General features: G+C 44.2%; 1 protein-coding gene across 1 annotated transcript in view; it reads left to right on the top strand.

Annotated features, from left to right (window-relative positions):
* The first annotated feature begins 1072 nt into the window (after window positions 1-1072).
* LOC121868416 overlaps window positions 1073-24802 on the top strand; it is a 45446-nt gene continuing 21716 nt past the window's right edge. The window contains exons 1-3 of the mRNA XM_042369033.1: window positions 1073-1356; window positions 22432-22575; window positions 22921-22995. Of these exons, the coding sequence (XP_042224967.1) occupies window positions 22460-22575; window positions 22921-22995 (191 nt within the window). The 5' untranslated portion in view covers window positions 1073-1356; window positions 22432-22459. The remainder of the gene's footprint in view (window positions 1357-22431; window positions 22576-22920; window positions 22996-24802) is intronic.

The following is a 24802-nucleotide window of genomic DNA, read 5'->3' as shown; positions in this document are numbered from 1 at the left end:
GCCCATACAAAGAGATAATAGACAACTAAAGAGAATTGACAACTGGCCACATACAGTACGCTACAATATCAACGCAGCACACCCGAGGCGGGTACATGGCGCGCCTTAAAACAAAGGCTGAATGTTCATGGCGGGGGTGTATCAACTTCACTTAAAACTGTAATGAGGGATCCTCCTCTCACACATTGCACTATTTGAACACAGACATAAGATTCTCTGATCACTGTACCTGTCGTGGGTATATGTCACGTGAGGATACGAGGTGTACTAAGTTCATACCGACGCATACAAGATTATTTCCTTTCAAGTATAGTTTCTGGGTCACTTCCAACACCTCACATAGTTCTGATACATTTATCCTTTTTCCAGATCATTGTTCTCATGTATTTTCATATGATATCTGTGGAAGTTATGTTCGCTACACGTTCACAGACGTAAATAGTATGACCTTCAAACCCTGATCCACACATACTGTAGTCCTACAGTACACTAGTCCGGCTCAACTGGACTTTAACATTCATCTTATGGATACCCTGAGTTCTCCTTAATGCTATGAATACATACAATTAATATGATATAACTGTACCTGGGTACAATACAACACATGGTCTAGTAACATTGAGTAGGTGAGTTATCCTTTAACAGTGTTTCCCGTTTTCTGAGATTTTACAAGAGCGGTGGATTTGAATGTTATATAGCGTAATGAATTAAATGGGGTTTTTAGGAATGACAATGATGTGCGCAGTACATTATGTCTCATGAGTTGAAGAATCTGGTCACCCTAAGGTCAAGGTTCATCATTCAGGAGTCTTTTTTTTCCGTTCGTGTCCTTGACGGACGCAAAAAAAAAAAAAAATGACAGTGACAATTATGATTTACGTATTTAGGACACGGGGTGACGTTAATATTTCTGCCTGTTCTTGCATGTGGGCGGTGGGGAGGGGGGAGTGGAAGGGGCTGGGTAGAGGGAAAGTGTGTTGGGGCTGGGAAGAGGGAGAGTGTGTTGGGGCTGGGTAGAGGGAGAGTGTGTTGGGACTGGGTAGAGGGAGAGTGTGTAGAGGCTGGGTAGAGGGGGAGAGTGCTGGGGCTGGGTAAAGAGAGAGTGTGTTGGGGCCCCAACACCTTCACCTCACTCCTAACACCCAGCCCCAACACTCTCCCTCTACCCAGCCCCAACACATTCTCCCTCTACCCAACCCCAACACACTGGGTAGTGGGAGAGTGTGTTGGGGCTGGGTGTTAGGAGTGAGGTGAAGGCTTTATCAGTGTGGTGTTGGCCTCAGGCCTTCCACACCATCCAGTCAACAGTCAGCCGCCACCCAGCATCTGAGGTGCCGCAGTCACCGCACACCACAAGTAGGTGCACCATACTGTAGTATGGCTGTGTGGTGCAATGATAAAATATGTGTTTTAAATTATCCGAGGAAATTTTATAGTGAAGGGAGGCAATTGAGTGATCTTTTAGTTACGTAAAATACTTAGAGATTTCTTGGTATTGAAAGGAACGTAACATGCTGGAGATAAAGTGGTTTGTGGAACGTGAATAAATTGTCAATTACTGGACTTATGCAAAATAAAGATTACTGTTTCAAAGTGATAACCCTTGCCCTATTAGTGGTTGTGTATACGAACTATAGATCGTGGTGTATACTAGACATTCAATTCAATTTCAATTTCAATTGTTTATTCCTTGATAGAGGAAGCGGGATCCTAGTGCTGTCACTAGGTACTCCTGTACAATGACACCAGAAGCATCTGGCAAGTGTGAAAAGTATATACAGTATAAATATTATAAAGGGGCTTACTAAAGCCTAAGGAAGGAAGGATGTTCCTTTAACACATAATGCACTAGACATTCTTGTTGTGTTTGGTGTAAGGGTTGGTGGAACTTCACAGATATGATGCATGTGTCACGGCTGTTTGGCTACTTCACCACTATTCACCAAGTTACTTGCATACACTGCTGGTAGTTTTCCAATACTTATAAATGTTTCCTTATTCTTTGAAAGTGAAATTGTTCCAAAAGCATGAATGCACATTAGGGACTGTACTGTATGTACTGTATACAGGAGAGAGAGAGAGAGAGAGAGAGAGAGACGTAAAATTGCATAACAGAAACATCCCATTTTTTCTTACAAAAATATTTTTCATGGGTTTTTTGTTTAATTCAATTAGTAGTCATGCTTTTTTTTTTGGCCGTAAAATTATTGAAATGTACTTTACCGTAACGTAACCTTACCTAACCTAACTTTACTTAACCTAATCTTTACCTAACCTGACCTAACCTAACCTAACTTTACTTCACCTAATCTGTACCTAACCTAACCTAACCTTTACCTAACCGGTAATTTTTCATGACTAACCTGCGGGCGAAATTGAGCAAAAACGAATATATAAAAGCCGGATTTTTACTGTTTTTTTTTTCTTTTTTATAGTGGACACTGTAGGAAGTGATGAAAAAATTTGTTTTTGGTCTGAAAACACAGGGATTCCCACAGCATGGACAGTCTCTATTTAAAGGAACAATGCCGTGGTCTTTGAACAATCGAAGGGTCTGGTTGTCTTAATCCCTAAATTCGCAAATTACGTCCATATAAGATTGGCAACAGCCTTCACGCTTCATGCTGAAAATGAAACTGCCACAAGCCCGGGGAAAAGCGCTGCAGCAGAGCTTGGCCTCATTACCGGTGGGAAGACAAATTAATGCGCGTCTAGGCGCCTGGTAATTATCTACAAAATGAAACATTTGCACAAGAAAAGATTACTATATCAGAACTCACTGATGAAAATCAAGTAAGAAAATAAACAGTAATACAAATAACTCATTTGCAGGTTAGTCCTATATATTAACCACCTAACCTAACCTAAACTAACCAAACCTTAACATGCCTTACCTAACCTTACTTAACCTAACCTTAACATGCCTTATCTAACCTAACCTAAATTTAAAATGCATAAAGGTTATGTGCATAATAGTGGCATCCTAAGTTACATTTATATATCAACAGATTTATAGATATGTTGGAGAAGTGATTATAAAAAGTTTGTTATCTCTGCAAATAAGAACATAAGAATGGAGGAAACTGCAGCGGGCCTATTGGCCCATACTGGGCAGTCCCGTTTACACCCAACCCCTATTGCTCATATAAGCATCCAACCTATGTTTGAAGCTATTCAGCGTATTCGAGTTAATGATGATATTTGGTAACTTGTTCCATTCATCCACAACTCTGTTTCCAAACCAGTGTTTACCTATTTCACGCCTAAATCTAAATTTGTCTAATTTAAATCCATTGTTATGAGTTCGCTCCTGGTTGGATAGTTTGAGTACCTTTGTAATGTCCCCTTTGTTTAGCCCTGATTTCCACTTATACACCTCTATCAGGTCGCCCCTCGCTCTACGTCTCTCGAGGGAGTGCAAATTAAGATAGCTTTAACCTGTCCCTATACTCAAGGTTCCTAATGCCCGGGATTAGTCTTGTCATTCTCCTCTGAATTATTTCCAATGATTCTATATCCATCCTGTAATACGGTGACCAGAACTGAACTGCGTAATCCAGGTGTGGTCTCACAAGCGCAAGATACAGCTTTAGGATGACCTCGCTAGTCTTGTAACTAACACTCCTTTGTATGAACCCAAGTACTTTATTAGCCTTGTTACGAGCAAAAACACATTGTTTACTTGGCGTAAGGTTCCTACTTATCATTACTCCTAAATCTCTCTCGCAGTCGGATTTCTCTATGGCATCGTTGTTCATCTGGTTTCCCTGTTTACATCTCCTATACTGAGTACTTTACATTTGTCCACGTTGAATTTCATCTGCCATTTTTCAGACCATTCGAAAAATTTGTTTAGATCTTCCTGTAGTTTTGCAGAGTCCTCGTCAGATTTAATAACAAGTCCTAATTTAGTGTCATCAGCAAATTTACTTATGTTGCTGTCTATGCCGATATCTATGTCGTTTATGTATATAATAAATAATAATGGTCCAAGTACTGAGCCTTGGGGAACTCCACTTGTGACGTTGCTCCAATGGGACTTAGTGCCGTTAATGCTCACTCGCTGTTTCCTGTCCTGTAACCACGCCCTAATCCATTTAAGGATGTTACCTTTGATGCCATGTGCTTCTACCTTTCTAATTAGTCTTTCGTGGGGGACTCTGTCGAAGGCTTTGCTAAAGTCGAGATATACCACATCATAATTGTGCCCCTCGTCCACCGATTTGAAAACTGATGAAAAGAATGTTAATAGATTAGTTAGACAAGAACGTCCGCTTGTGAAGCCATGCTGGGAATCATTGATCAATCGGTGCTTCTCCAGGTGATTTCGAATAGAGTTTGAAATGATTGCTTCCAGTAATTTGCCTACTATTGATGTTAGACTGATTGGGCGGTAGTTAGAGGATAGTGATCTATCCCCCTTCTTGAAAATCGGTATTACATTCGCTATCCTCCAGGATTCTGGTACTACACCTGTTTTTAAGGACATGTTAAACAACTTTGCTGAGGGCATACTAAGCTCTTCCTTACATTCCTTTAATACTCTGGCAAATATCTCATCGGGACCAGGTGACTTATAAGGCTTTAGTTTGTCTATTTGCTTACTAACATCGTTATTAGTCACTACTATCTCGCTTAATTTGTTTTCTTCACTATCTCTGAATAGAGTCGGTGCCTCAGGTATCATGTTTAAATTTTCAGTGGTGAAAACTGTTGAAAAATATTTATTCAAATTATTGCTCATTTCTCCGTCTTTATCAGTGAGCTCGCCGGTATCTGACCGTATTAGTCCAATCTTTTCTCGTGTTTTAGTTTGATACATTTGGTAGAATCCTTTGGGGTTTGTCTTCGCCTCCCTTGCTATCCTTACCTCATTATTCCTCTTGGCTTTCCTTATCTCGGTTTTAACCCTACTCGCCAATATCTTATAATAATCCTGGAGGTAAATTTCGCCATGCTTTATCCTTCTACCTATAGCCTTCCTTTGGCCAATGATGTTCTTTAAATAATTATTTATCCATTTAGGGTCATTGTTGTCTGATCTAAGTTTTTTGTATGGTATGTTCTGCCTTTGTGCATTAAGTAACTCATTATTTAAATTGTCGTGGAACTCGGCAATCTCAGATCTCGTTATCAGGTCGGAGTCGTTTGTCAGGTTCACGGCCAAGCGCGACACCCCCTCTCTCAGCTGCCTCTTTAAACTGTCAAAGTTTGCCCTTCTGAAATATGGTACTTCAGTGGAATTTTCCTTACGTCTGCCTTGAAAATCTAACTGGAATCTAATTTCTTTGTGATCGCTGTTTGCAAGTTCGTTCCCTACCTCGACATTGCTAATGAGGTTTTCTCTGTTCGACAGAGCTAAATCGAGTATATTATTCCCCCGTGTGGGTTCGGTTATATGTTGACTTAGGAAACAGTCCTGGATCGTCTCGAGAAAATCCTCTGATTCTGAGTTACCCATAAGGTCAGTCCAATCTATTTGGCCAAGGTTAAAGTCGCCTACTATACCGACTTTGTTGTGTATGGAAGCCCTGCGCATTTCATCCCAGATAAGTCGCTCATTGACTCTATCAAGATTGGGAGGTCTATATATTACTCCTGTGATTATTTTTTCCCTCCCGTCGCTTAATTCTATCCAAATTGTTTCTGTATTCCGCTCAGTTTTTATTTCCTTATTTATTTCACACTTCAGATTATCCCTAACATAGATTGCTACTCCGCCTCCTTTCCTGGTCAGCCTATCGGAATGGAACAATTTGTAACCCGCAATTTGGAATTCGACCGGCAACTCACGTGAGTCTAGGTTGACCCATGTTTCGGTGAATGCTATTATATCGATTTTTTCGGTACATACCAAGGCCCTAATATCATCCATTTTGTTTCTCATACTTCTACTGTTCGCGTAGTAGACATTTAAGTTAGTCGTGTTCTGAGTCCTCCCTTTACTGCGTTTAGTTTTAAACTCCCTGTTTAATTTAGTTTTGTCATCATTCCTAACACTATTTCCCTGTAATCTTTTACTCTGTTTACCCGCTCCCACTGCAGTTTCCCCCACCCCCGTGCCCATATGTTCCCCTAGCAGTTTAAAGACTTCGATATCCTTTGAACTGCCCCCTCTAGAGACCCAGCCAGGGTTGCCACCCCATCCCGAGACAGGTGCACCCCATCCCTAGCATAAAGGTTCCTTCTGCCGTAGAAGTTGTCCCAGTTGTCAATGAATGGGTCGTTGACACTAACCGCCCTTGACAACCATTCGCCGCCAACTCTCCTTCTAGAGAAATTAATTGTTTGTAATGTGCATTTTCTCTTTCTTAGGTTAGGTTTGGTAGGGTAACATTAGGTTTGGTAGGGTAACATTAGGTTAGGTAAGGTAACATTAGGTTAGGTAGGGTAACATTAGGTTAGGTTAGATATGGTAAGGTAAGATTAGGTGAGGTTAGGTTTTGTTTGGGTAAGATACATTTCACTAATTTTGCAGCAAAAAAATCAATACTGAATGTATCTGATAAAAAACCTGTGCACATAATTCTTTTTCAAAGAAAAAAAAATGGTTTACCACTTAATTTTTACCCCCCCCCCCTTTTTATTAGGTTTGATGAACTTAGATTGGGTTTGGTATTATTTAACTCTGAGTCATGGGTACTTCTTGTTATAACTTGGTCCTAGCAAAGGCGGAGTCTAGGCAAAAAGGTTCACTTGAATTCATAATTGGCTTTCATTACTGAAGGATATTTACAGCTATACCACATTAATAAGGTCTATCTGCAATTTATTCAGTCATAAATTTTTTTTTACCATAAGCATAGACAATAAAAATCTTCTATTTTGGTACAAATTTCTTGAAAATTTGTAAGAAGACAAAAGCTGCGTCTCTTCCATTCTGCGAGAAATAGAAACACTGAAGCCTCTTCTTATCGTAAAAAAAATAACTAAAAAGACAAACTGTAATATCTTATTTTAGTATGTTGATGTACAAAGCATTTTCTCCATTATTCTATGATAAATCAAGTCTAACAAGAATTATTACAACATATATTATTAATTTTTCTTATTCAATTGCAAAATATAGCTACTACTATATCCGGGTTGAGTGTAAGCTACGGGCTAGATTATGGGCTCACTTACGGAGTCTGCTGCCAAATATTTGTTTTGAGTATACCGATCGGAGACTGTAAGTCCAGTTACAGAATAAACAAAGGGATACAGTACCGTAAATGCTTTTGAGTATGGGGCCCCAGTACAGTATCCTGAAGCCTTCAGTTCCCCAACCTGTCAAGTTAGGATCCATTTACAGTTGGGTTGACTGGCAGTGCCTTTGGACCGAACCTTTCTGCCGCCCTCCGTTCTTATTCCTTAAGGGAGCCTTAAGACAAATATCAAATTTCTAGATGTTTAGCCGTGTTTCCATCTGGAGGTGGATGGTAAGTTGAACATACTGCGAGGCTTTTGCTGGGGCCAAGGTTGTTGTTTGAACACTGAGGGGTTCGCCTCAACATGTGTAGTTTTCAAGTTTCATATACGTATACGTATAGTGTATGTCGACCACTGGGGCTGTCTTAAACTTGTCTGGGGAAGATCTAGTTGAAAGACTTTCTTTGTGATAACAACAATGCGCTTTATTGCTCTTGGTGACCGTTGAGTCATCCTGAGAGTTGCTCGACTGCATGTGTGTGTGAGAGCATACAGGGTGGTGTAGTGCATCTAGTGTGGCACTATTGTGTTAGTGTTAATGTGCAGGCACTGCTTGCTTCCTCTCGCTTTCAACTAATGCCTCTGGCTAGCCCTTGTGGTGAACAGAGAAGCAACCTTGCGTAAGTCTCCCCCTGCCAGTGCACACAGCCTACTCACCATCCAGACCACTGCTGTGCCTCTTCGTGGCAACACTCGGTAACTGGGTGCCTTGTGGCCTCAGGCTAGACCAGCAGGGGATCTCGGAGCAGCAGTGGGCTCCAGAAAAATGGTGTATAGGCTCACTGGCATGTAGACACCCTGGAGCCTACCAACCACCGCCCCACTGCCCTGTGGATTAACCTTGATAGGTATAAGGCTATGGGAATAAGACGCCAACAGTGTAATAGGCGGAAGAGGTGACCAACAAGAGAACCCAGCGACTACCGGCGGATGAAGGCAATGCAGATGACAGGCTACTAAAGTGAAACCCAATAAACTGGGCTATCAGCAGTGGATTACAACTCTCCTCTCTCCCCAGTCGTTGCAACTAGTACTTGCACCACAAGATCAGGAAAAGGGGGAGCCAAGATGTGTGGTTGCAGCCACACCACATAAATCAACTCCCATGGAAACATCATCCAGCTCATCATACTTCTCATCATCATTAAAATTTCAATACCCCCAAAAGTCCTGTGGCGACACAGATTAGATGGTCGTTTATGCAATGAGATCTAGGCAGCAGTGCAATCCCGTACAGTCTGTGCAACTGAGCAGCCCTTACCAGGAGCCACTCTGCTCACCCCACATGGGGAGGGGGCTAGAAAAGGTGCCCTAAACATAACCTGCCTAAAAACCAAACTAACTGGGCAACTGCACCCAGTAAGGTCATCTTTATGCGTCAAAAACAATCACAATCACAGATCAAAACAAAAGCAAATTAAATAACCTCTTATGGTCACTGCATGGAATGTCAGGACCCTTCTAGATACTGGCACAGATGAGCATACTGAGAGAAAAACTGCCCATGTGGCAAAAGAACTGTCTAAGTAAAGCATCGACTTAGCAGTCATTAGTGAGCACCAGCTCCCAGACAAGGGTCAACTCAGAATGGGGGTCCAGCTATACATTCTGCTGCAGAGAAACCACATTTACAGAGTTGGCTTTGCCATTCACCAATCCACTCTACCTAGGCTAACTTAAATACTTGTTGGGATCAACGAGCGCCTCGTGTTGCTCCGAGTCCCACTGAATCACCCGTCATGCCTTCTTCATCAGTGCATATGCCCCAACACTGGAGGCAGAAGATGACATCAAGGAGGCCTTTTATGCCGACCTTCACAGAGTGCTAACCTGTATCCCTAGAAAAGATAAGGTAGTGTTCCTAGGTGATTTCAATGCCAGATGGGAGAAATGGCAAGTGTAATCCCAATGGCCTACTCCTCCTCAGAAAGTGTGCTGAACACAAATTTGCTATCGCCAACACCTTGTTTAGGCAGGCTGACAAGTTCAAGGGTTCTTGGCAACACCAATGATCCAAACATTGGCATCCCATTGACTACATTATTGTCAGAGAAAGAGATCGCCCCAGATATACTCATCACCCAAGCCATGCATGGCTCAGACCATTCTGGCACAGATCATTGGCTCGTCAGAGCCAAATTCTCCCTTCACGTTGCCCCAAACCGGCAAAGGCAACAAGCCTTCAGAAGAGGCTTTAACACGGAGTGACTGGAGGATCCAGCAGTAGCACATTCTTTCAGAGAGCAGCTCAACGATGGGCTGATAAACAACCCAACAACCAAAACCCGAGTGCCCAATGGGATCCCATCAAAGCCCTCATCATAAAAACCTGCAACGAAATCCTTGGCGAGATCAAAAGAAAACACCAGGATTGATTTGATGAAAACGATCCAAAAATCAAAGTGCTCGTCAATAGTAAATGGACTGCTCGCACTATCTGGCAGAAGAACCCTAAGTTTTGGACCAAGGCTGATACCTTCCACGAGAAGAAAGCGACAGTCCAGCACGAATTTAACAAGATGCATGAATTTTTCAATTACGTTAAAACAACATATGGCCCAACTACTTATGGCGTGGCCCTCCTCTGCTCATCCGACTGTAACTCTCTAATTAAAGACAAAGAGCACTTCCAATCATTACTCAATCGAAACACTGATGTGTATATCGTGACTACCCAGCAGGTCCCTCAGCACCCAGAGCTGACCCACCTCAGCTATCCTCCATCCCTGGATGAGGTAACTACTGTTATCAAGCAGATGAAAGATAACACAGCCATAGGGCCTGATGGAATGCCAGATGAGGTGTATAAAACAGGAGTACCTCTGCTTACCAGCTGTCTCCACTCTCTTCTGGAGAATATATGGGAGGAGGAAATCCACCAAGATCTTAAAGACAGCTCATTCGTCAATATTTATAAGAACAAGGGAGATGCTCAGACTGTGGCAATTACCATGGTATCTCGCTGCTGTACATTGCTGGCAAGGATATCACCTGAGTCCTAAACAGACTTTTTCCTGAGGCGGAAAACTTCCTCCCAGAATCTCAATGTGGCTTTAGAGACCATCACGTGGCATCACTGAATGATCTTTGCTATCTGCCAGATGCAGGAAAAGTGCAGAGAACAGTGCCATGACTTGTACATGGCCTTCATTGATATTACTAGGACTTCGATTCGGTCAACAGGGAAGCCCTCTGGCAGACCCTCAGTTGTTTTGGCTGCTCACCAAAATTCATTGCCATTGTGAGGCAACTCCATGATGGCATGAATGGCAGTGTCCTGCACAATGGCACCAATTTGAGCTCTTCCCTATCCAATTGGGGTAAAACAAAGATGTATACTGGCACCAACCATCTTTTCAATTTTCTTGGCTGCCAGTGCCAATTTAGCCGGTGAGGAGTACATCCAGTACCGGATGAAGGGACTTTTCAACGTAAGCCGACTTCAGGCAGGAACAAAGGTGCTGGCCACTTCCATCAGTGAACTTCAGTATGCAGATGACCTCATCGCTCACACTGAATGCGACCTACAGGAGGTGCTAAACATGTACTCAGATGCGTATGTACACTTCAGCCTTGAGGTGAATGCATGTAAGACTCAGATTCTCTTTCAACCCGCCTCTGGTTCAACTACACCTCCATCATCCATCCAGCTTAACGGTACTATTCTCTATAACTTTCCCACTTCCAGTACCATGGCACCCATCTGTCCACCACCATGGACATCGATGAAGAGATTCAACATTGGATCAGATATGCATCTCAAGCCTTTGGCAGACTCTGTACCCGTGTCTTTCATTTGTAGGGAGCTGTAATTATCTACAAAATTGTACTTGTATCGAACAGTGGACCTCCCCACCTTGCTATATGGCAGCGAGATATGGGTCATATACAGGAGGTACCTCAAGGCACTTGAGAAACTTCACCAATGTAGTCTACTGTCCATCCTCCAAGTTCGCTGGGAAGACAAGAGAACACATGCCAGTATTCTCGCTGACACCAACTGTAGGAGCATCGAGGCTGCCATTATCCATGAACAACTACGTTGGACTGGCCATGTTACTCACATGGATGATAGTAGACTGCCAAAGCAGCTACTTTACAGCCACCGAATGAATGGTAAACGTTAGGCTGGTGGACAACGGAAAAGGTATAAGGATAGTCTTAAGACAAATCAGAAAAAGTGCCAAATCAACCCCTTCACCAGGGAGATGATCACTCCACACCGTAACACTTGGAGGAGCACCACACGAGAAGGTGCTAATACTTTCGAGTTAGTCCGACTGCTTACCACACAGACAATCACCCGCACCGGAAAGATGCTGTTGCTGCCCCTCCCACACTAGATGTAGCCCTCCACACATGCAATATCTGTGGATGACCTTGCCGGTCCCGTATCGGCTTCTCTAGTCACTTCAGATCCCACCAACGAAGGTGACATCCTTAATAGCTCATATCATTGTATCATAGCTGGATGATCGTCATACTCGATTCCAAGTGACAGCAAAGAGAGCTCTGGCTCTGAACTGCCACAGCCATGTTAATATTGTTTTTATGATCTATGTTTCTGGGGCTAAATAAACTGTATCAATATCAATATATCAATGTCGTTGGCCGTTCTTTAAGGTCCTGGTTCCTTTGTATACAACTGCTGTAGAGCTCGAGTTACCATGTAAAAGATTGTCTGGGTAATTTTTGTATTTAAACTAATTAATAATCTTAAATTATATACGAATATCTGGACAACATGAAAACGGTAAAGCATGGCAGGTGATATTATATACCGCTTCCTCCCTCGCTGTGTAGTGTAGGTCAGTACAGGACAACTCACTGTTTAGGTCACAAGTTCTACCACACTTACTGTACACCTGTAGGGTTACGTGATGTTGTCTCGCACTCAGGATGGGTTGGAGAAAGGAAACTCTAGGTGGTGGTTTTCTTATATAAAATATATTATATACAAAACAGTCTGGTGCTGGAGATGCCGTGTGGTGTGAAGCTTGCTCTGGGGACCTGCTTGGTGAGTAGCGTGCTGATGGAAGTAGCTGTTCAGGAGCTTCGTTCGAGGAGATGTTGCGTGTTGCTGGCCTCCAGGTTGAATGCCTCACACGGCGAGAGTAGGGGCTTATATACACGTCCAGCGGAAGTAAGTTGCCGGTGTCGACCCCCCCCCCCATGTCTAGACTGGTCAGAGAAACTTGCGCGACTCTAGACGACTACGCTTGGCAGAACTCCGTTGCTATGGGATACGGCTACGCTGTTGTAGGGGAGAGATCCACTACACACCATTTCAGTATCTCATTACAAGGTCTGGCCTTCACAATCACACATATGGTGCTTACCAAACCAATTGTAAACTTGCATGACGAATTTAGTGAATATCTATCTATCTATCTATCTATCTATCTGATGTACTCAGTTGTTACATGCGACTATTAATTTTATATCAGGTCATAAGTGATCTTTATATCTGACCATTAAGGAACTTATACATCTGGCCACAAAGGATCTCATCATACAAGAGTTTAAATGTCTGTCTATTTGTCCGCCACAGTTACTGCACAGAATTATAGATGTTAAGTAACATTGCATAGAATTATAGATGTTAAGTAACAGCTGGTCTGTTGAATTGTTAATTGGTCGGGTGGTGTAGGTTTTATTGTCAACTGGTCGGGTGGTGTAGGTTTTATTGTCAACTGGTCGGGTGGTGTTGGTCTTATTGTCAACTGGTCGGGTGGTGTAGGTCTTATTTTCAACTGGTCAGGTGGTGTATAAACAATAACGATTACTGCACACGGTCACTGCCTGTATATACAATAACTAGAGTTATCTTGTGGTGAGGTGAGAGGTGGCGCAGTCATCACTACTTGCTGCCTTCACTCAAAACCATATAATGAGGTAACCACTCACAGCTTGGTGGACTAGGGGTGCCCGGGATCGAACCAGTAACGCAAGAGTACTGGTAGTCGCTCCACCACGGTAACAGTAACCTCACAACCTACAGTACTAAGACATATTGTTGTCTTATTAGGGCTGGAATCTATTAAGACTGAAGCTTATTAGAGTTGGGTTTTATTAAGACTGGAATCTATAAATAATGGGACCTATTATGACCGAGTCGTAAAATTATATACTGTACTACCAAATTAGTGTACAGTGAGTTCTGCTATAACGCGTGTTTTGATAACGCGAATTTGCTCTAACGAGATTTATGAATTAGGAACGATATTTGTATAACGCGAACGCTTGTTTGCTATAATGCGATTTTTGCTTACTATTTCTCCAATTTTGTGGTATTAACTGTGAATATGGTAAAGAAGAATATCTCCAAGAAGCGTTCTGGTGATAGAATTCCCGGTGATGATCGTAAAAGAAAGGATATAACACTTAAAGAGAAGCTCGATGTTATCAACCTCAAAATCACCCTTCTCCCCCATCAAGTTACATTCATATTTTTTCAAGGTAAAGTATTACATTTACTGTATGATTTCATTATTAGATATGAATGTAACATTTATTTAGACTGTGCTATCCTTTGTGTTAGGCGAACTACTAAATTTTTTCGATTTCGAGTAATCTGCACCTAACCCTATTTTCTCCATAAGCCCTGTTATTTCTATTACGCGATTTTCTATAACACGATATTTTACAAGAACACAATTATCGCGTTATAGCAGAACTACCTGTAATTACATATTGTAGGGTTTCGTGATGTTGTGTTGTCTAGCACTCAGGATGGATGGATGGAAACTCTAGGTGGTGGTTTTCTTATATAAAATATATTATATACAAGACAGTCTGGTGCTGGAGATGCCGTGTGGTGTGAAGCTTGCTCCGGGGACCTGCTTGGTGAGTAACGTGCTGATGGAAGTAGCTGTGCATGAGCTTCGTTAGAGGAGATGTTGCGTGTTGCTGTCCTCCAGGTTGAATGAGAGCTGGAGGACAGCGAGGAGCTTGCTCAGAGGAGGTGTTGCATGTTCAGGAACTTAGGGAAGAATGAATCTCAGTGGAGAGACTGAAAGTTTATATACACAGCAGCTGGAAGTAAACGTTGCTAGGGCAAACGTCGCAGGTGCCGACCCCCCCCCCCCTCCCCCATGAGCAGCTCGCTGGTTGCTAGGATACTGTCACGTTGGAATGCGGCTACGCAGTTGTAGGGGAGAGATCCACTACAAAATTACTGAATATAATTACTTACCTCCTCGCAATAATGTAGGAACAATTTCTAAATTATTACAGATACTATCAAGTCCTGTCAGTGGGTGTGACGTCACCAGCGGGCGGGAGGCTTTCTTCAAAACATCTACTGTACTGTACCTTATTTTGGTAACATTAATGTCTGTTGTGAATTAATTAAACGCAGAGAAATTTATCACGCCCTTTGAATTATTTTAAACAAAAACACGCACTACTACTACTTTTTTTTTTTTTTGAACGTGGCCTCCAGCTTCCCCCAATAGCCACACCTTCGCTGCCATTTTATTACCTTAATATTAAATACAGTGAATCCTCACTTTACGCGGTCAATTGAACCCACGGCGGCCCGCTTAAAGTGAGAAACGCGTAAAGTGAACAACATAACATATGGGATTAATTAAAATAGAGACCGGGCCGACCCCCAAACTCCACTTTTTCAGACACAATACCTACGTTGTAGTAAAAACAACTTTTTAATTTTATGATGGTATGCACACACAATTAATAATTATGAGAAATATCAATAATATTAGGTTTTTTAACACTTACATTAGTAGAAAAGATGGCTGGGCACACGGGGATGGGGGGTTGGTTCCGAGGCAGAGGACAGATTATTGGCCCTCACCTGTATCAATTGTATCACTATCCACCACAGAGGCTTGCAGGGCCTCTTTGTCAAACCCCTCAAAGTCCATAAAAGTCCATATCCTCACTATCATTATCACTATCACTGACTTGGGCCGGCTGTGGTGGGTGGCGGGTGAAGAACTCGGTAATGTTTTGATGACTGGGCGGCCTTGTGCGCACCCTGCTCGCGCCGCTCTCCGCGTAAAAGGGTACACACACCGCGGAAAGTGAGCATTCCGTGTTCGGCAGGGTACCGCATAAACGTGGAAACGCGTAAAGTGGGACCGCGTAAAGCGAGGGTTGACTGTATCCTAATACATAAGTAGCCATCCTAGCTGTGTTGAATTAGTTGAGCCGCAGATCTATGCGGCATTCAGTGACTGTAACCTCATAGTCAATATCTGCAGCTGTTGTCGGCTTTTGGGCCGAAGCTCTCGTTCCCCTGAGGCAGAGCAAAGTCGACCTAAGGTGAGAGAAGGACAGTCGACATCTCATCCAGGCTGTAATATAACTTCTGGGCTGCTACTTCTGTTCGGAGATCACTTCCGCGAGTCTGGCATAGAAACATCTTGCACTTGGTCCCATCCCACCAGAGGTTGTGAACACTAGAGGAGTGAAGCTGCCTTGGTCAACGTTCTGAATTCTCTCCCTCTATGCCCTTATCTTGTTGTTCTCATTCCTCCTGTGTGCAGCATCGAGAGCTAAGTTACGGTGACATGCAGCCATGGGATAAAAAATCCTGATGTCGAAGAAGGCTCATTGTCCCCGCGTCCAGAATCCTCGAGCACTGACGTCAACACGGGCTTCGTTAAATGTGTTTGAAGTCCTATGTTGGAAGATCTCACCGTCCAATGGAAGGAGGGTCGGTTCTACCATGACCACGACAGATTTCCTTCACTGTGATATCCCTTACTTCGTCATGCCTCATGCATATGAAGCCCCCTTTCTTGCACACCATGGTGTGATAGACGTTATAGGAAGAGCCACACATGCATTGGGAGGGCAAACCTTCTACTGGCCTACCGTACCTTAGAGCACTGGCATCTGTAAATTCTTGTTTATTGAGACTGAAACCATTTGCCCTTATCGGTAACGTAGTTAACCAGTTCGAGGCGCCCACCTCCTGCGCTATAGCTACTTTTTTTTTTCAAATTCTCTGGAACTTGCAGCAACAGTTACTGCAACTTATCACTTTGGCCGTGCTGTCGTTCTGTCGTAATGGACCTTCAAATCTTGTTTACTTCACTGGTATCCACCTCCCTTGTTGCGTTCTGAGCTATTATGTGGTCCGTGATGGCTGCCGTGAGCTTAACTGAGTTTTGATGTTCGGTGGCAGCAATCTCCTCTGGATTGTCAGTCCCATTCCTCCCAGTCTCGGTGGTAGTGCAAGGAGTGATCTTTCTGCTGGAGTTAAGTGAGGGTGTTTCACTAATTTGGGAATGAAATTGACGCTGATAGCTTCTTCCAGAGGGTGAAGGAGGGGTCCGATATCAGGGCTAGTGTGCATCAGGTAGTTCCAGCGATGCTTGACTCCACGGGTGAATGCCGCAAAAGCCGCATGTGGCTCTGTGTTAGCAATCTCAGACAGTGCTTGGATTTCCCTAACCCACTCATTCACCTTTCCCGTTACGTACTCGGTCTTGAAGTCCGTCGTGCCAATTACTGCGCCTAGGTGTCTTTGGCCATCCTTTGTTATTTTGACCTCACTTCCACCGAACACCTCCATTGCCCATTCATAATGTTCTGGCTTCACAATGAGGAAAGACTTGCTGGCGTTTGGGTGGTACCCTATTTGTGGGCCTCGTGATGGTACCAAGTCCCACCACTTTTTGATGTCCTCCACTTTTCCTGCTCCTGTAAGGTCATCAGCATACGCCACTTGCTTGACCTCAGTTGTTTCAAATTTTATTGTGTGTTGGAGCACGGATAGGCCTATTGCATACATTGCCATTGCAACAGGGTCTCCCTGTTGACTATATGATGGTATCCCCTCTTAGAGCCTTGTTGTTTACGATATAGAGATCTGATGGATTCCTATAGGAGTTTTCAACATACATTGCAAAGCTTGGACACGTGATCTTGATGTTGTGCAATGCGGCCTTGCAGTTTAGTAAGTTGAATGCTTTTGAAGCGTCCACCAGGAGAACGGCCTCACAATCGTGCTGCTCAAATATCGTTCTCATGGCATGAATGGCAGCTTCCCCTCCAGCTTGTTGGCCAGCACAAACTTGCAGGTTCCCTGCTGCTGCCCTGACATCATCCTTTACCACCTCCATTATTCATTTTCCGATGATCCGCCTCGGCACTTCCCCCACTCCTATTGGCCTACATCCTGGATTCTTATCCAGGGGAATGAAGCAGCAGGCTGTCAGAGCATGGAGGTGTTGGCAGCACGAGGATGCCAGCTTTCTTGCAAGGACGGCAATGGCCGTGCAGAGATCACTTGCTACAGGGCCAAACTTGTTAGTGCTGAGGATGACTCTCCAACCGTTTGCATCCAGACCTGAAAGGCCTGCACCACTCTGAGTCTTCGGAGCCTTTTTCCACACCGTCCCTCCTGCTATTTTCTCAAACAGGACAGCATTTGGTGGGATATAGGCACCCTGGAACCTGGTGCCTTCATCTTCACTTGCAGGGGGATGTTTTTCTTTCAGTTGTTTTAATGTCTCGCTGTTTATTGGCAGAACCCCATCAGCGGATTCCTCTGTGAGAGATCTTACCACCAAAGACACTTTTCCCACACTCATTTTGTTTCCAAACTTTCTTGCAACGTCATCGGTGTTTTGCTTTCTGTCTCCTGTAGATTTTAGTCTCTCCTGCAGTGTTCTTGCTTCACATAGGAGATCATCAAGGGCCCCATTCTGCCACACTGTCAATCTTCTCTTCATTGCTGCCACATTTTCTTTGTACTACTACTACCACTACTTTTTAAACGTGGCCTCCAGCCTCCCCCAATAGCCACACCTTTGCCACCATTTATTTACCTTAATATTAAATATCCTAATACATAAGAAGCTATCCTATCTGTGTTAAATTAGTTGAGCCGCAGATCTATGCGGCATTCAGTGACTGTAGCCTCATAGTCAATATCTGCAGCAGTTGTCGGAGTAGGGGCAGAAGCTCTCGTTCCCCTGAGGCAGAGCAAAGCCGACCGAAGGAGAGAGAAGGACAGTCGACATCTCATCCAGGCTGTAACATAACTTCTGGGCTGCTGCTTCTGTTCGGAGATCAACTCCATGAGTCTGGCGTAGAAACATCTTGCACTTGGGCCCATCCCACCAGAGGTTGTGAACACTAGAGGAGTGAAGCTGCCTTGATCAACGTTTTGAATTCTCTCCCCATATGCCCTTCTCTTGTCGTTCTCGTTCCTCCTATGTGCAGCATCGAGAGCTAGGTTACGGTGACAAGCGGCCATGGGATCAAAAATCCTGATGTCGAAGAAAGCTCGCTGTCCCCGCGTCCAGAATCCTCGAGCACTGACGTCCACACGGGCTACTACTACTACTACTTCTTCTTTGCTGTCACTCGGAATTGAGTGTGACGATCATTCAGTTATGATACAATGATATGAGTTATTAGGGATGTCACCTATGTTGGTGAGTTCTGAGGTGACTAAAGAGGCCGATATGGGACCGGCAGAGTCGTTTAAAGATGTTGCACATGTGGAGGGCTACATCTAGTGCGGGAGGGGCGGTGGCAGTGTCTTTCTGGCATTGGCGCTTGTCTGTCTCGGTATGCATTCGGGTTAACCCGAAAGTATTGACACCTTCCTGTGTGGTGCTCATCCAAGCGTTATAGTGTGGAGTAATCGTCTCCCAGGTAAAGGGGTCGATTTGGCACTTTTCAGGTTTGTCTTAAGACTATCCTTATACCTTTTCAGTTGCCCACCAGCATTACGTTTATTCTTCGTTAGGTGCCTGTAAAGTAGCTGCTTTGGCAGTCTACTGTCGTCCATGCAGGTAACATGGCCAGTCCAGCGTAGTTGTTCATGGATAATGGTAGCCTCGATGCTCCTACAGTTGGTGTCAGTGATTTTTTTTTTTTTTTTTACGGGCAGTAGCCCACCCGGGCACAGGTCATTTTTAATGACCCACATCAAGGCTTGGTGGGGGGGGGAGCGAAAATATAACAAAATAATAATTATAATTAGGATGGTGATAATAATAATAATAATAATAATAATAATAATAATAATAGTAATAAATATAAAATATATAAAATAAGTAACAATTATATAAAAATAAATAACAATTACAATAAAAGAAAATAATAATAATAAAAATATAAATTATATATAATAATAATAACAATAATAATGGGCCGTAAAAAAATATCAAGAGTGAGAAATGATATATTTATGTTGTGTTGTTAAAGTAAGAGAAACAATTGAGACCCTGCAATTGCGTGTAAATAAGGCAGAAAGTCAGATCAGCAACCTGGGATTTGATCACAATTTTTGTGATGCCATATGTACTGGCTTTTGTCCTCTTGTCTTCTCAGCGAACTTGGAGGATGGAACATAGACTACATTGGTGAACGTTTTCAAGTGCCTTGAGGTGCCTCCTGTATGTAACCCACTGTTCTCTAAGCTTTGTCAATAAATTTGTTAAACTAAAAAACGTGTCTTGCTGCCATATAGCAGGGTGAATCTCTTCATCAATGTCCGCAGTGGTGGACAGGTGGGAGCCGAGATACTGAAAGTGGGTAACATTAGAGAGGGTAGTACCGTTAAGCTAGATGGATGGTGGAGGTGTGGCTGAACCAGGGGCAGGTTAAAAGAGAATCTCAGTGTTACATACATTCACCTAAAGGCCGAAGTGTGCATACGCATCTGCGTAGGTGTTCAGGATCTCCTGTAGGTTGTGTTCAGTGTGAGCGACAAGGGTGAGGTCGTCTGCATACTGAAGTTCAGTAATGGAAGCTGCCGACACCTTTGTTCCTGCCAGGAGTCATCTTATGTTGAAAAGTCCCTTCATTCGGTAGTGGATGTCCACCCCGCCGGCTAAATTTAAATCAAAATGCTCCACGACCCCAATTGACCTCCCAATCAAAATATACAAGGAGTTTGCAGTCGAACTTGCCACCCCCCTCTGTTCTATTATTAATGCATCCCTCGGACAAAGCAAATGCCCTAATGAATGGAAAACTGCATTTGTCACCCCCATCCCCAAGGTCACCACCCCACAGTCCCCTAACGACCTCAGGCCAGTTGTCGTTACCCCCATACCCAGTCTGCTCTGTGAAGACTTTGTTTCTGAGTGGGCATTTGCTACAGTCTATCAGCCAAATGATCCACAGCAATTTGGCAATATGAGGACCTCCTCTACATTACACTGCTCAGTGAGCTTTCTGGATTCTCTGCACAAAAACCTGCAGAAATGTTAGACATCACTGGCCTTTGCCCCTGTTGACTTCAAGAAGGCCTTTGACCTTGTTGATCACTGCACTGTTATCAACAAGGCCATTGCACTAGGGCTGCCCACCAACCTGGTCTCATGGCTCACTGATTTCTTGAGTGGACGTCGTCAGGCAGTGAGGTATCAGGGCTCGGTCTCCACATTCCAACACCTCACCTGCGGTGTTCCCCAGGGGACCGAGATGGGACCACTGTGCTTCCTCATCCTGATCAACGACTCTCTATCGGACACTCCTCACAGGTGGAAGTACGTGGATGATTGCACTGTGGGGGTTAGTATGGACAACACCTCACTGGACTACTCATCGCTACAAGGCACCCTGGACAGGCTACAGGCATGGACTACGGAGAACAAGGTCACCATCAACCACACCAAAACTGTAGTCATGCACATCAATACCGCCACCACTCCAGTGCAAGCTCCAGCAGTCACAATGGGTGCCCATCCTCTGCAGTTAGTGCAGTCTGGCAAACTACTGGGTGTAACTATAGACAACAAACTGGACTGGAAGGCCCATGTAAATAACACAGTCAAGGCAGCCTCGTACCGACTCTACATGCTACGACGACTTAGGTCACTTGGGACACCCACGCCAGAGCTGAGGACTATCTACAATGCCTTTATTCTCCCCAAACTAACGTATGCGTCACCAGCCTGGTCGTCTTCTCTCAACTCCACCCAACAATGTCGGCTAGAGAAGGTACAGAAAAGGGCCTGCAGAATCATGCTCGGCGCAGAATACTCCGGCTACATCAACGCTCTCTCCACCCTGGGAATACCATCCCCCGGTGACTTCCACCACCAAGCACTGGCAAGGTTTGGTAGTGAACTAATGCACCACCCTCATCATCGCCACCTCCTGCCACCGGCAGTCCCCCACCCACCTCGCACAGTCCGCCACTATAACAATTCAGCCCATAAGAGCCCGCACCGATAGATATAAGAATAGCACCATCCCATCTATTGTTGAAATACTAAACAACTCCTGATTTATGTACTGTACAGCCCTGTAAATGTATTCAATGCATATTATATCATTATGTCTAAATCAAATGTAAGTCTGTATATTTTCAGCCACCGGCTGCAACTCTATTAATAAACCGTTTATTATTATTATTATTACACACCTACCTCTGGGGCAAGGTGTGGGCGGTTTACCTTCAGTAGGGGTCCTACCTCATGTGACCTGCCCTGCTGGTCCTCCCTCCAGACAGCCCTTGCATTAAACATAATACCGGTACTGTAATTAATAAAACAAAGTTAATGGTGTTTGTTTTATTAAGCTTGTGAAGCATTAGAAAATATCAGAGAAAGTTTATATAGAAAATACGGACAAAACACAATCACAGAAAACGTAAATCCTTAACCAATGTTGCATAGCATAACTAAGGTATTATGAGAAATCTGATCGCACACCCTCCAACACCAAAACCCAATAATTTCTTAGTGTTATAATTTCAATTTTTAAATCCCTATTTGCTTTTACTCTGCATAAGAAAATTAGGCAAATTAAGCCACACTTCCACAACATTGCTAAAGCTGCCTCCCTAAAGCTGGGAATGCTGTACAGATGCCATAACTTCTTCACTCCTGAGCAGTTGCTTCAAGTTTATAAGGGATACATTCGTCTTAACTTGGAGTACTGCTTTATCATCTGGGGTGGCTCTTTTTCTGTCCAACTGTTAGATAGGGTGGAATTAAAGGCACTTCATCTTATTGATTCTCCTCCTTTAGTTGATAATATTTCTTCCCTTTCTCTTCTCCGCAATGGTGCTTCACTCTCTCTCTTTTACAGGTACTTTAACGGGCAATGTTCGGTGGATTTGGCATCCTGAGTACCGCCGGCAAGGCAGTGGGCTCGTAACACTCGTTTTGCCCGCAGTGCCCACAGTTTCTCTGTGGGTCGATGACCTGTGCCCGGGTGGGCAGAGGTCGAGGGTTCGAATGTATGTACCCGCGATAAGGCATTTTAATATACTGTAAGAGTTCTTTTCTGTTTCAGTTTAGAGAGAACCATTCAAGACTTGAAAATGTCAACAGCTGTTAAAGTGTTAAACTTGGAGGGAAGTGATGACAAGAGCGCCAATGGCCCCTCCACTACTGACGTCCTGACCATATCTCAACTGCTGCAGAAGTCTATGTTGAGGTAAACCAGAATACCCACCACGAGTGAGGTCCAGGGATATATGTTTCTTTTTGGTGAAATATCATCATATCACTTAAAGATAATGGTCACTATAATATACAATGGTCACCTCTGTTTGGCTGGCCATGGGGTGCTGCGTGTCTGTAACAAGGTATTTTGTGTGCGTGTGTAACTAGGTACTGTGTGTGTGTGCAACCGTGAACAGTTAGGTAACATTGTCGCTCTATAACATATATTTTCTTGACCATTAAGGACTGGGGCTCATTTGGACTGGTCCACAGTGTTAAAGGTGAGGTTAAGTCAGGTTGAGGCCTATTAAGACCATGACCCTTCTAACACTTGCAGATTGACGGGGAAGTTCTTCAACGAGGAGGCTGGTACTGTTAATTACAAAGCCCTCAGGGACTCCCAGGAGTACAGGTGAGTTCTATGCCTGTTTGGTGATCACAGTTAAGCCCTACACCTGTCATAAATTCAATAAGTTTCAGCTGTCGGGGACCATAATTAAATCCCACACAAGTTAAGTTCCATACCTGCAACTGATCCAGAGCTGACTTGGCACAGTACAGTTGATGGATTACCTGTTAGAAGTGTGTGTGTGCGTGCGGTGGTGAAATGCGTGTAGAGTGGCAGCATTATGTTAGTGTTAAGGTGCAGGCACTGTTTGCTCCCTCTTGCTTTCAGCTGCCTCCGCTGGCTAGCCTTCTTGGCGAACAGGGAAGCAACTTGCATAAGTCTTCCCCTGCCAGTACACAGCCTCCTCATCATCAAGACTCCTACTGTGCCTCCTCGTGGCAACACACGGTAACTGGGTGCCTCGTGGGCCCAGGCTAGATCAGCAGGGGATCTCGGAGTAGCAATGGGCACCAGAGGGACGGCGCATAGTCCCGCTGGCATGTGGACACGTCCTGGCGCCTACCAACCCCCGCCCCTCTGCCTTGCAGATTAACCTTGGCAGGTATAAGGCTACGGGAGTAAACCCCGAACAAAAAATATGCGGTGGAGCTCCATATCAGGTAGACATGATTACAGAGTTCCAACAAGACCTCAACAACGGTGTAGGCAGAAGAGGTGACCACCATGGAAACCCAACAACTACACTGGCGGACGAAGGCAATGCCTGATGGACAGGCTATTAAGGCAAAACCCAACAAACTGGGCTATTGGCAATCCATTGTGACTCGCCCTCTCCCCAGTTGTTGCTACACTTGCACCACTGGATCAGGAAAAGGGAGAGCCAGGATGTGTGGTTGCAGCCTGCGCTCTTGCTTCACCACATAAATCAACTCACGCGCAGCCAACATTCAGTTCATCATACCTCTAATCATCATCAAAACCCCTATACCCCGAAAAGTCCGATGGCGATGGCACAGGCAGAGATGACTGCTGGGACTCTTTAGTCACAACTCTGCACATTGGCGGCAGAGATTAGAGGGTCGTTTATGCACTGGGATCTTGGCAGCAGTGCAATCCGGTCCTGTCTGTGTGACTGAGCAGCCTTTTCAAGGAGCCACTCTGGTCACCTCACATGAAGAGGGGGATAGAAAAGGTGCCCTAAACATAGCCTGCCTAAAAAAAAAAACCCTGACTGGGCAAGCGCTCTCAGTAAGGTCATCCTTCTGTGGTCGAAAACACAATTATAATCTCAGATCAAAACAAAAACAAACTCATATGGTCACTGCATGGAATGTCAGGACCCTTCTGGATACTGGCACAAATGAGCATACTGAAAGAAGAACTGCCACTGTGGCAAAAGAGCTGGCTAGGTATAGCATCAATAAAGCAGCCATTAATGAGTCCCAGATGAGGATCACTCACAGAACAGGGGTCTGGCTATACCTTCTTCTGGAAGGGTAAGCCTGCTGTGGAGAGAAACCGCATTTATGGAGTTGGCTTTGCCATCCACCAATGCAGCCTTTACAGGCCAACTGAAATGCCTGTTGGGATCAACGAGTGCCTCATGACGTTTAGAGTCCCACTGACTCACTCACGTCATGCCTTTTTCATCAGTGCATATGCCCCAACACTTGATGCAGAGGATGACATCAAGGAGGCCTTTTATGCCGACCTTGACAGAGTGCTAACCTGTATCTCTAGAGAAGATATGGTTGTACTCCTTGGTGACTTTAATGCCGGAGTTGGCAGAGATGCTGACATTTGGCAGGGAACCATAGGGAGGAATGGACTTGGCATGTGTAATCCCAACTGCCTACTCCTCCTCAACAAG

This window comes from Homarus americanus, unplaced genomic scaffold, assembly GCF_018991925.1.
Source record: "Homarus americanus isolate GMGI-L3 unplaced genomic scaffold, GMGI_Hamer_2.0 scaffold19318, whole genome shotgun sequence".
NCBI lineage: Eukaryota > Metazoa > Arthropoda > Malacostraca > Decapoda > Nephropidae > Homarus > Homarus americanus.
The sequence above is the reverse complement of the archived record's forward strand: the minus strand, read 5'-3'. Positions and strand labels throughout refer to the sequence as shown.